This window comes from Ranitomeya imitator, chromosome 2 (assembly GCF_032444005.1).
Source record: "Ranitomeya imitator isolate aRanImi1 chromosome 2, aRanImi1.pri, whole genome shotgun sequence".
Lineage (NCBI taxonomy): Eukaryota > Metazoa > Chordata > Amphibia > Anura > Dendrobatidae > Ranitomeya > Ranitomeya imitator.
In genome coordinates, this window is record NC_091283.1 from 801,755,564 (window position 1) to 801,768,274 (window position 12,711).

A 12,711-nucleotide genomic window follows, 5' to 3' on the forward strand; every position below is an offset into this window, starting at 1 on the left:
ATATTATGGAATTTTGTAAAATACGAGTAGCATTCAATTCCATTTGAATTTATGTGCTCATTTCTGCACATGAGCCTTTTTTAACCCCTTCACCTCTTTGGGGTTTTCTGTTTTTGCATTTGTTGTTTGCTCCCTGTATTCCCAGAGCCATAACTTTTTATTTTTAATTCAATATGGCCATGTGAGGGCTTGTTTTCTGCGGGACAAGGTGTACTTTCGAAGTACACCATTGATTTTATTTCTCATTACACCATTTACTGATCATATTACTTATTTTTATATTTTGATAGATCAAGCATTTATAAACTCAGACATACCAAATATATGTATTTTTTATATTTTTATTTTTGCTTTTTTATTGTTTCATGTTGAATGGGATGATTTGAACTTTTATATTTTTAAAATGTTTTAAACATTCCTAAAATAATTTTTTCTTTACTTTTCATTTGCTTCAATATTATCCATGGGAGACTAGAAGCTGCGATCGTATGCGCTGCAACATGCAGCTAAAATGATTATCTGCTATGCCACAGGGCAATACTTATAGTGCACAAAACAGCAAAGCCAGCCACTAAATTCTAAAACTTAACATTTAATATGTATACTTCTAAAACAGTCTCTGAGACTGCTTGACCCTCACATGGAGGATACTACTAGATGAGGTTTTGTCTGCCACTGCAGAATACCTTCATGAACCTGGACATTCTTTCAATCCCCTGATGAACCCCCATAACGGGGAGGGAAACGCGTCGGGAAGAAAAAAGGAAGTATAAGACGATACATTATCCAGGGTGGCTATATTTTCCAATGGGCTTCATTTAAACAGGCTCAAACTTGGGAACTGCCCTTGTTAGGGCGGGAGACTTATACACGGGGCACGACAGGGGTGATAGGCTCCAACCCCCACCCCCTCCCCTTCGTCTCCCCCTTGAGGGGAAAAGGTTTACTTGTCTCTCCTATACGCCGTGCTCTGAAAAAGCACAGAAATCTACAAGAAGGAGAGAAACGGCGTTTGGTGAGATCAAACTATTTTTTGTCTAGTGCACTGGTACGCATGAGCACCTAACTATAATTTTAAACATAAGATATTGTTTTAGAAGTATACATATTAAATGTTAAGTTTTAGAATTTAGTGGCTGGCTTTGCTGTTTTGTGTATTAATATTGGTCAGAGGCGTCTAGAACGTTACGTTTGGACTTTTGTTTTGCTAAAGTAACAATACTTTTAGTGATTCGGCAATGACAACCATGGGGTCTCCTGCAGCCAACTGATCGGTGACCTGCAGTCATGTGACACAGGTGTCAATGGGCGGGGCTTGTGACTTGCTTCTGATGCAAGCGTGTTACATGCCGCTGTCAGAGATTAACAGTGGCATTTGACATGTTAATAACCACGGGTGGATCGTGAGTCCACCCACTGCTATGCTATGAAATCAGCTGACATGTGTTCGAAAACATTCGGGCTCAGTGTGGAAGCCCGCTTGGAGTGGAGGCATACGACTTTTGATGTATAGTTAAGTCAAAGGTCATGAAGAGGTTAAGTGCAGATTGCTTGGAATCTAAAATGTCATGAAATAGGCTGCACATTCATGTATGGCTTTGATTTTTTTAAATCTGTTCTTAAAAATAAAGCAGAACATTGGGGTAGGGTTTCATGGCGAAATGTGTCACATGACACTGAGATCATCATCTTGCTTTGTGAAATAGTAATGAAAAATGCATTGCCATGAAGTTGTTTTTGTAATTATTAAATCTGTGCATGCAGTGTAGTGTGAGCATATTAATATACTCACCTAACGCAGTCCAGTGCTGTTGTATTCCATTTCTCAGTGACATGACCGCTCTTCAGACTTTTTGAGTCACATTGCGCTCTGCGTGACCCAGAAGTCTTTGGAGCATCAGAGCAAGGCTCAGAATGAGGCTCCATAGGCTTATAAAGCAAAGGAGACTTTTGGCATATGAACAGTCAAAGACAGAGAGTCTGAAGAACAGTGACATCACTCAGAAGAAGAGCAGAACATCACTGGATTTCTGAGAAGGCAGCGAATAATCTAATATATAATTGCCTAGAATACTACTTCCTGCAATTTGTGCCAACTTCCGTGGCTTTGTCCGGAGCTAATGTCCGGAGCTAATGTCCGGAGCTAATGTCCGGAGATTAATTGCCTAGAATACTACTTCCTGCAATTTGTGCCAACTTCCGTGGCTTTGTCCGGAGCTAATGTCCGGAGCTAATGTGCGGAGATAATGTCCGGAGCTAATGTCCGGAGCTAATGTCCGGAGCCAATGTCCGGAGCTAATGTCCGCAGATAAGTGACGTCAACAGTGTCCAGTGTCTGATTGGTTGCCGCCTGCTGCGAGCGACCAATCAGAAACGTGCCGTACTGTGACACACTCCGCCCGCCATTTTGGTGTGATTTTTGAATTTTTACCTCACAGCAAGTTTCTACTGCGTGGAGGCGGGCCCAGTGACGTTGCTCTTCAAGCTCCTGCCGAATTTCGTCAAAAAAATGATAATACCATTTACCAAAACTATATATATTTAGTTGTGAAGTGGTTCAGTGACATTTTCACACCAATTTTGAACTTTTGTTTGGTGTTTTCTCCATATACTGCCTATTATTTTTGTTCTTTCTTACTATTATTTATTAATTATATTATTCTTACATTTGAATAAATAAAGTATATATGGATTCTAGACTCCCGATTCTTTAGAATCGGGCTGCCATCTAGTAATTAATATATTAGCACAGGAATACTATGCTACATGTACATCTACACAAATTTAGAAAAAAAAACACTAATGGAATGGCTTTTTTAAAGAAGCACTCCTCACATCAAAGTCTTTATCATATTAATATATTTTGATCACCATATTATATAGCACTGTGTACTTACAATTGCTAATTTTCCCTTTCTACCCAGATAATTCTTCTCTTTTTTTCTGCTCTATGTAGAAACAGAAAGTATCTTGACCCTACATTTATCATCCCCCTCTTCCCCTCCTGACTCAGCTGCTTCCCCCTCCTCCCTGCCATAGACATTTGCAGTGACTTATGACTTAGAGCTTAAAAAGATTCAGCTAGTCTGTTTTCAATCACATGATTTCATAGACCTTATGGAAAAGAGAAGAATTATCTGGGTAGAAAGACAAAAGGAGCAATTGTAAGTGCACAGTTCTATATAATATGATGACTGTGATATATTAACCCCTTCATGATGGAGGTATTTCGTTTTTTTTGCTCCCCTTCTTCCCAAAGCCATATCTTTTTTTACTTTTTGGTCAATATGGCCATGTGAGGGCTTGTTTTTTGCAGGACAAGTTGTACTTTTGAGCAATAATCATTGGTTTTAACATATCATGTACTGGAAAACAGGAAAAAAAATGTGCGATAAAATTGCAAAAAAAGTGCAATCCCACAGTGGTTTTTTGTTTTGCTTTTTTATACTATGCTCACTAAATGCTAAAACTGACCTACCATTATGATTCTACAGGTCATTACAAGTTCATAGACACCAAACATGTCTAGGTTGTTTTTTATCGAAGTGGTGAAAAAAAATTCAAAACTTTGTTAACAAATAAAAATTGCATCATTTTCCAATACCTGTAGCGTCTCCATTTTTCGCGATCTTGGGTTGGGTGAGGGCTTATTTTTTTGTTGCGCGGTGAGCTGATGTTTTTAATGATACCATTTTGGTGCAGATACTATCTTTTGATCACCCGTTCATTTTAATGCAATGTCGTGGCGCCCAATAAAACACAATTCTGGCATTTTGACTTTTTTTCTGCTATGTCATTTAGCGATCAGGTTAATCCTTTCTTTATTGATAGATCGGGCGATTCTGAATGCAGAGATACCAAATACCGTATATACTCGAGTATAAGCCGAGATTTTCAGCCCAAAATTTTGGGCTGAAAGTGCCCCTCTCGGCTTATACTCGATTCAAGGTGGGTGGCAGGGTCGGCGGGTGAGGGGGTGAGGGCGCTGAGGTATACTTACCTAGTCCCAGCGATCCTGGCGCTCCCCCTGCCGTCCCACGGTCTTCTGTGCTGCAGCTTCTTCCCCTCTTCAGCAGTCACGTGGGACCGCTCATTACAGAAATGAATAAGCGGCTCCACCTCCCATAGGGGTGGAGCCGCCTATTCATTCCTCTAATCAGCGGTGCCGGTGACCGCTGATAGAGAAAGAAGCTGCGGCACCGAAGACCAGGCAGAGGGACAGCGCGAGGATCGCCAGGACTAGGTAAGTATAGCATATTCACCTGTCCGCGTTCCAGCCGCCGAGCGTCGCTCCATCTTCCTGGCCGGCGCCTCCATCTTCCCGGCGTCTGCGCTCTGACTGTTCAGGTCAGAGGGCGCGATGACGCATATAGTGTGCGCGGCGCCCTCTGCCTGATCAGTCAGAGCAGAGACGCCGGGAAGATGGAGGTGCCGGAACGAGACGCCGGGAGCTGCAATCAAGGGAGGTGAGTATGTGTTTTTTTTTTTTTATTGCAGCAGCAGCAGCAGCGGCGGCGGCAGAGATTTATGTGGAGCATCTATGGGGCACAGTGAACGGTGCAGAGCACCGTATATGGCACATCTATGGGGCACAGTGAACGGTGCAGAGCACCGTATATGGCACATCTATGGGGCACAGTGAACGGTGCGGAGCACCGTATATGGCACATCTATGGGGCACAGTGAACGGTGCAGAGCACCGTATATGGCACATCTATGGGGCACAGTAAACGGTGCAGGGCACCGTATATGGCACATCTATGGGGCACAGTGAACGGTGCAGAGCACCGTATATGGCACATCTATGGGGCACAATGAACGGTGCAGAGCACCGTATATGGCACAGCTATGGGGAAATATGAACGGTGCAGAGCACTGTATGGCACAGCTATGGGGAAATAATGATCTATTTTTATTTTTGAAATTCACCGGTAAATGCTGCATTTCCACCCTAGGCTTATACTCGAGTCAATAAGTTTTCCCAGTTTTTTGTGGCAAAATTAGGGGGGTCGGCTTATACTCGGGTCGGCTTATACTCGAGTATATACGGTATGTTTGATTTTTTTATGGTTTTATTTTGAATGGGGCAAAGGGGGGTAATTTGAACTTTTATTTTTTTTTATATTTTACTTTTTTTTTTTACTTTTGGCGTGCTATAATAGTGTCCATGGGAGACTAGAAGCTGCGATAAGTATAACCCAATTGGCTCTACTACATACAGGCGATGATCAGATCGCCTGTATGTAGTAGAATTACTTACTTGTTATAAGAGCTGCTGACCACCGGGCGGCGCTCATAGCAATCAGGAAGTGACAGCCACAGAGGTCTGCTGGAGGTGAGTTTGCACTTCGAAGGTAAGTTGTGTAGTGGGTGTGTCAGGGAGCTGCAGCCACTCATCGGCTGTGCAGCTCCGTGCTTTGATTGGCTGCCAGGCTGCAGTTGGCCTGACGCTGATTGGTGCATCATGGCAGCATGTGGCAGGCTTAGAAGTTGGAAGGAGCGCGCTCAGTCAGTACAGACTCACGTGCCTGTGATAGCAGCTGTATGCTGTTGGCGCGCATTCCTGACCTGAGTTACTTGAGCTCTATACTGTAACCAGAGCTTGCCCCAGGATATCATTGTGTCCCTGGGAAAGAGACAGCCTAAGGCAGGAATCACACATGCGAGAAACACGTCTGTGCAAGCCCTGGCGTCGGCAATTGGGAGCGGAGCGTGCGGCTTCATGTGTTGCTATGCGGCCGCACGCTCCGAAGTGCCGGCGCCAGAGCTTGCTTTTTACATGCGAGACACGGACGTGTTTTTTGCATGTGTGATTCCGGCCTAATAGGGAGAGCGGCCAAGACCTCTCACCAGAAATTTTACAATGTAAGGGCACAGTGGTGGCACTACTATGTGAAGCAGTAAGAGGAACAATGCTTTTGTACCACACAGCAGGGGCAGTAATAAGGACACATATGGCTCAGTATTGGGTTATCAGCAGGATAAGGAGTTTGTGCAGGTTGAGGATAGATGGGGATGGTGCAGGAAATGTGAGAAGTCAGATGTGTCTTTGGTGTAATCTCTGCAGACGAGTTGTGGCTGGAAGAAGTCATGTTGGTCTGGGCCACAAGGAAAAGACCGGAAAAGTGAACGATTCCACCAGAAAGAACATCAGCGGTAAGTCCCCATCTATAACTGTGCTCTTAAATGTTCTGTAGGACTGGTGTCTACCACTGATCATATGACGGTAATATCAGTATTGGACTTTGTGGAGATGTTTTTTTAGTTACAGGAGGATCATCGGCTGAGGTTCTTATACCCACCATTACAGTGCGACACCATAGCTGTAATCGGGGGTCAGGGGCCCACTCAGATGTCTCGCCCCCCCCCCCCCCCCGAGCTGAACCCCTAGCTACGCCTCTGGTTAAGACAATAACAAATTTTGATGATAGGAGGAGGGGTGGTTCTTTAATGATGTCCTAGGGTTTCACTTTGCAACCCAAGACCTCCTGCAACCGTTGCACAGAATCACGCATGTTTCCAAATGTGATTTAGTCTCTCTGGTTGCAAGCTGTACACAACTCAATTTCCATAGCGTACACATGTGACTGCCAAATAAATGTATCTTGTCTGCAATTTCACTGTCTTTTCTACTGCAGAATTGTAGAAATAAAATAACCAGCAACAGCAAGTCACAGACAAGCTGTACAAATAATTTTGGGGTTGCATGACTTGTCAAAGAATTGCTGTTGCATGACACATCACCTTGTAGCCTCAGTCTAAGGGCTCGTGCAAATGACCATCATTCAGACAAAACATCGGATCGCACTTGGACAAATGTTATTCTATGCACATGCCTGAACATAGCAGCATGCCCGAGTTGGATCTGATATTCTGATCACACACAGATAAGAGGAAAAGATCAGACTGCACTCGATTGGCATCTGAGTGTAGTTAGATTTTCTTGGCCTGAGAGAATGGAGAAGATGGAGACTTTTTTTTCCACTATCTTGTCCTCATCCCAGAAAATCGGATCACACTATGATGACACTCTGATCAGAGTGTGATTACCATAATTAGCCCAATTCTCTTGGATGAGAGAAAATACTGTTGTGTGACCATAGCCTAATGGGTATATTCAATTACATGAATATGTGTTATTCAGTGATATGTAAGTGTCCTCTTTACCAACACTATTCCACTGGACCAAGGGGAGCTAGCCTTCTGTTCCTGTAAATAAATAAAATGGTTTCTGAAAATAAATTTACTTACTGTTAGTGTTCGGTTCACCTGTCATGACAGAAATGGAAAAATGTGATACTTTGTTTAATTAGTTCTGACAAATTTTATCAACATTCATTTAGTAAAAGCTAATCATTACGTATTCTGATGAGAATTTAAAAAAAAGTTCATGGAAAACATAGTAAAATGTTTTCTCTGTGTTATTTTTCCTATAATGATACATTACAATTAGGAATGCAATAGGAACATTTGTTTCTCTATACTTCATCTTTTATTCCATTGAAAATCTGCAAAAAAAAATCTTTGTTCCTTAAATATTGAATTCTTTAGATATGGGAATTACTTCTGTGATTGAATGCAAATTAGTGATGATCGAGTATACTCGTTGCTCGGGAGGTCTCCGAATATTTGTAAGTGCTCAGAGATTTAGTTTTTGTTGATGCAGCTGAATGATTTACGGCTGCTAGCCAGGCTGAGTACATGTGGGGGTTGCCTGGTTGTTAGGGAATCCCCACATGTAATCAAGCTGGCTAACAGACGCAAATCACGCAGCTGAGGTGACGAAAAATAAATCTCCGAGCACTAGCAAATACTCTGAGACCACCCGAGCAACGAGTATACTCGCTCATCAGTCATCACTAATGCTAATATGTACATATGCTAAAAAGAAAAATGCTTCAGATATTTAAGTCTATAAATACTATACATAGTGATGAAAGCTATGAAAGTTAAAAAAAAGGTTAAAGTAACTTATCAATTTTTATAATTTGGGACAGGTGGGATGCAGGTTCTCTGATAAGTTGGGATATCCTAAAAATGAGGTATTTCTTTACTTTTGTGGTAATGCATGTGCATAAATGCTTTACCTGACATACATTTCTCAGGTAAATGAGTACACCCCAATTGAAAAATAAGATTGAAATCAATATCTCACTGAACACTGAGTGATGGTCGCATCAAAGCTTTGACAAAGAACACAGCTCGTGTTCGAAATGCGTAGCTGCACATATGGGTGCCATGCCACTATTTTATACGAATTTGGAATAAAGACAAGCTTTTTTATCAGCTGGACTCATCCTGCTTTTTTTTTCATTCAACACGCAAGTGGTCCGCTTGGACTCCGTGCTGTTAGACACCGAGGTGGTAAGCTGGCTATTTCTTTCTCTTCTATGAAATAAATTAACTTTTTGATGATATTCTAATTTTGTGATAAGCACCTGCATATCCATAATATCATAAGAGTTCCTCCACTGTACCTGAGCAGATGACTCCAGCATCTTCATGGTGTCCACAGTTGTGTGCAGAAATTGGGCTGTGTGGACAGTCCAATAAGTCCAATTCGTTGCCGGTACATTGCACATCATCCAATACAATTGCTCCTTCTCCTTGGCCAAATGCAGCACTGCCATTAAATGCAAGAGCTTGGCCACAATTTAACTGATGACATACAACTTGGGCATCTTTGATATCCCATAAGTCATCGCAAACAGTTCCCCATGCTCCATTATAGAAGATTTCTACACGACCGTTACACTGACTATTACCATTTACCAGCCTCAATGCCATGTTTAAACCTAGAAAGAAAAAATAAGGAAAAAAATAGGAAAAGTAATGAAGCCCAATGGCGCGATACAACCGCATATAAGTAAACCTTTCTTGATCGGCAGTTGTTTAAATGCCTGTTTACACAGGAAAATATTTAGAATTGAGAGTCCTCAGTGGTTGATACCTTTTAATGGCTAACTGAAAAGATGGTAACAAATTTTACACAGGCAAACCAAAGTAAATTATGAACACTGAGCGATCTGCAATAGATCACTTAGTCTGCACAGACTACCATGGTTCTTTGCAGTACGAGTCATGTTTACACAGGCAATGCACCGCCGACACCGATGATCTTTTGTTCTGCACAATAGATCATTTCACTCCATGAACAAGCATTTTGCTCTTTCATCTGGTGATCAGCAGCCTGGTTACATTGCAAGATAATTGTGAGACGATAGTTTCTAAGAACACTCGTTCATGATTATCTTAAGGTACCGTCACATTAAGCGACGCTGCAGCGATATAGACAACGATGCCAATCGCTGCAGCGTCGCTGTTTAGGTCGCTAGGAGACGTCAAACACGGCAACAACAGAACGATGCAGGAGCGATCCAGTGATGTACTTATCGTTCTTGCTGGTTGTTCGCTCCATGAGAAAACATTGCAGGCATCGTTGCTTTTGCTGTCAAACATGACGATACACGCCGACCTGACGACCAAATAAAGTTCTGGCCTTCTAGCTCCGACCAGCGATGTCACAGCAGGATCCTGATCGCTGCTGCATGTCAAACACAACGAGATCGCTATCCAGGACGCTGCAACGTCACGGATCGCTGTTGTTCTCGTTGGAAAGTTGCTCAGTGTGAAGGTACCTTTATAGTGTAAATACCACTTAAGACTAGCACTTGCACTTTTAATTTTGCTCTGTTGTTTATTCCTTTTTGCTATCATTTTATAAGCAAAATAATGTTTTTGTGAACAGTTAAGCAAGTTGAAGATGAAATGATCTCTAAAAAAGGAAAATGATCCAATGCAAAAGTTTGGGCACCTTGGAGATTTGTGTGTTCATATAACTTTAACCAAGGTTTCAAACCTTAATTAGCCTGTTAGGGTTATGGCTTGTTCACTATAATCATTGGAAATGGCCAGGTACTGAAAATGTACCAGCTTTATAAAAAACAGCCTCCTTTAACCTTGTGCCAAAAACAGCAGCCATGGATTCTTTTAAGCAGCTGCCTAGCACTCTGAAAATGGAAATGGTGGAGACCCACAAAGCAGGAGAAGCCCTTAAGAAGGTAGAAAAGCGTTTTCATGTTTCCTTTTCCTTAGTTTGAAATGTAATTGAGAAATGACAGTTATCAGCAACAGTGGAGGTCAAGATAAGTTCTGGAAGACCAAGCAAAATTTCAGTGAGTGGGATTGCTAATTGGCAAATCAGAAAACCCTGCTGGACTGCAAAAGACCTTCAGAAAGATTTAGCAGACTTTGGAGATGTAGTGCATTGTACTGTTCAGAGACAAATATGGCCTTCATGGAAAAATCATCAGAAGGAAACCTCTCCTGCCTACTCAATACTGTGGACCGATGAGGTTAAAATAGAATTATCTTGCCACAATGATCAAAGGTATGTGTAAAAAAGGCACAGAATTTCAGGAAAATAACATCTCACCAACCATTGAGCATGGGGGTGGATCAATCATGCTTTGAGGGTGTGTTGCAGCCATTGCCACAGACAACATTTCATGGGTAGAGAGAAGAATGGATTAAATGAAATTTCAACAAATTCCTGATAGAAACATAGCACCATCTGTAAAAAAAAAAGCTGAAATTGCAAAGTGGATGGCTTCTACAAGTGGATAATGATTCTAAATACGTCATAATCCACAATAGACTACCTTAAAAGTCGGAAGCTGAAGGTTGTGCAATGGCCTCATAGTTCCCTGATCTGAACATCATCCAAGATCTGTGGCTAGGCCTCAAACTGGAAGACGACCCAGGAATCTCACAGAACTGGAAGAATTTTCCAAGGAAGAATGGATGAAAATCCCTCAAACAAGAGTTTAAAGACTCTTGTTTGTCTACAAAAAATGTTTACAAGTTGTGATACTTGCAAAAGGTGATGCTACCAGGTACTAACCATGCAGGGTGCCAAAACTTTTGCAAATCCTTTTTGTAATTTGGAAAATGTAAAACATGAAAATATATATTTTTGCCTAAAATACAAAGGAAATGTGTCATCTTTAACTTCAGGCCTTTTTACGATCATTTCATCTTCAACTTGCTTAACTGTTCACAATAGCAGTAATTTTGGCCAGGGTTGCCCAAACTTTTACATGCCACTGTATAAAGGAATCTTCTGTGTGTCTCAGGAACTCATCCATATCCTCCTGCCCTCAACTTCTTTGTCTTGTGTCTTGATGTAAGACAACTGACTACAGCAGAAGCCTGCATGGGAAAATGTTGGAGAGGCTTCATATGGTCTTCAGCTGAAGATGCTAAAACTGACCTGCATTTTGATTCTCCAGGTCATTACGAGTTCATAGACGTCGAACATGTTGAGGTTCTTTTTTTATCTAAGTGGTGAAAAATTCCAAACTTTGCTCAAAAAAAAATTGTGCCATTTTCCGATACCTGTAGTGTCTTCATTTTTCGTGATCTGGGGTCGGGTGAGGGCTTATTTTTTGCATGCCAAGCTGACGTTATGATACCATTTTGGTGCAGATTCGTTCTTTTGATCGCCTGTTATTTCATTTTAATGCAATGTCGCGGCCACCAAAAAAAGTAATTCGAGCGTTTCAAATTTTTTTCTCGCTACGTCGTTTAGCAATCAGGTTAATCCTTTTTTTATTGATAGATCGGGCGATTCTGAACTCGGGATACCAAATATGTGTATATTTGATTTTTTTATTGTTTTATTTTGAATGGGGCAATAGGGGGGTGATTTATACTTTTGTATTTTTTTTTCATATTTTTTTAAACATTTTTTTTAAACTTTTGCCATGGTTCTATGGGAGGCTAGAAGCTGGAACAACTGGATCAGCTCAGCTACATAGGAGTGATCATCAGATCGCTCCTAGTTAGCTGAATTACAGGCTTGCTATGAGCGCCGACCACAGGGTGGCACTCACAGCAAGCCAACATCAACAACCAAAGAGGTCTCAAGGAGACCTCAGGTTGTCATGCTGGTGCATCGCTGACCCCGATCAAGTGACGGAGTCGGCAAAGCGCTCATTTCCGGCCTGATGGCCGGAAGCGGTAGTTAAATGCCACTGTCAGCGTTTGACAGCGGCATTTAACTAGTCAATAGCGGTGGGTGGATCGTGATTCCACCCATCGCTATTGCAGGCACATGTCAGCGGCTCACCGCCAGAGCCCACATCAAAGCAGGGGATCTGACCTCATTCGTACTATCCCATCCGAGGTCAGAAAAGGGTTAAATATGAAGAAAATGTTATAAAAATGGCAGAACTGTTATACAGTTAGGGCCAGAAATATTTGGACAGTGACACAAGTTTTGTTATTTTAGCTGTTTACAAAAACATGTTCAGAAATACAATTATATATATAATATGGGCTGAAAGTGCACACTCCCAGCTGCAATATGATAGTTTCCACATCCAAATCGGAGAAAGGGTTTAGGAATCATAGCTCTGTAATGCATAGCATCCTCTTTTTCAAGGGACCAAAAGTAATTGGACAATGGACTCTAAGGGCTGCAATTAACTCTGAAGGCGTCTCCCTCGTTAACCTGTAATCAATGAAGTAGTTAAAAGGTCAGGGGTGGATTCCAGGTGTGTGGTTTTGCATTTGGAAGCTGTTGCTGTGAGCAGACAACATGCGGTCAAAGGAACTCTCAATTGAGGTGAAGCAGAACATCCTGAGGCTGAAAAAAAAGAAAAAATCCATCAGAGAGATAGCAGACATGCTTGGAGTAGCAAAATCAAC

At 41.8% G+C, this 12,711-nt stretch overlaps 1 protein-coding gene across 1 annotated transcript in view; it reads right to left on the bottom strand.

Annotated features, from left to right (window-relative positions):
- Window positions 1–12,711, bottom strand: part of LOC138665856 (scavenger receptor cysteine-rich domain-containing protein DMBT1-like) — an 81,746-nt gene that overhangs the window by 17,765 nt on the left and 51,270 nt on the right. The window contains exons 14-15 of the mRNA XM_069753760.1: window positions 8,478–8,795; window positions 7,252–7,269 (exon numbers count right to left, since the gene is read on the bottom strand). Of these exons, the coding sequence (XP_069609861.1) occupies window positions 7,252–7,269; window positions 8,478–8,795 (336 nt within the window). The remainder of the gene's footprint in view (window positions 1–7,251; window positions 7,270–8,477; window positions 8,796–12,711) is intronic.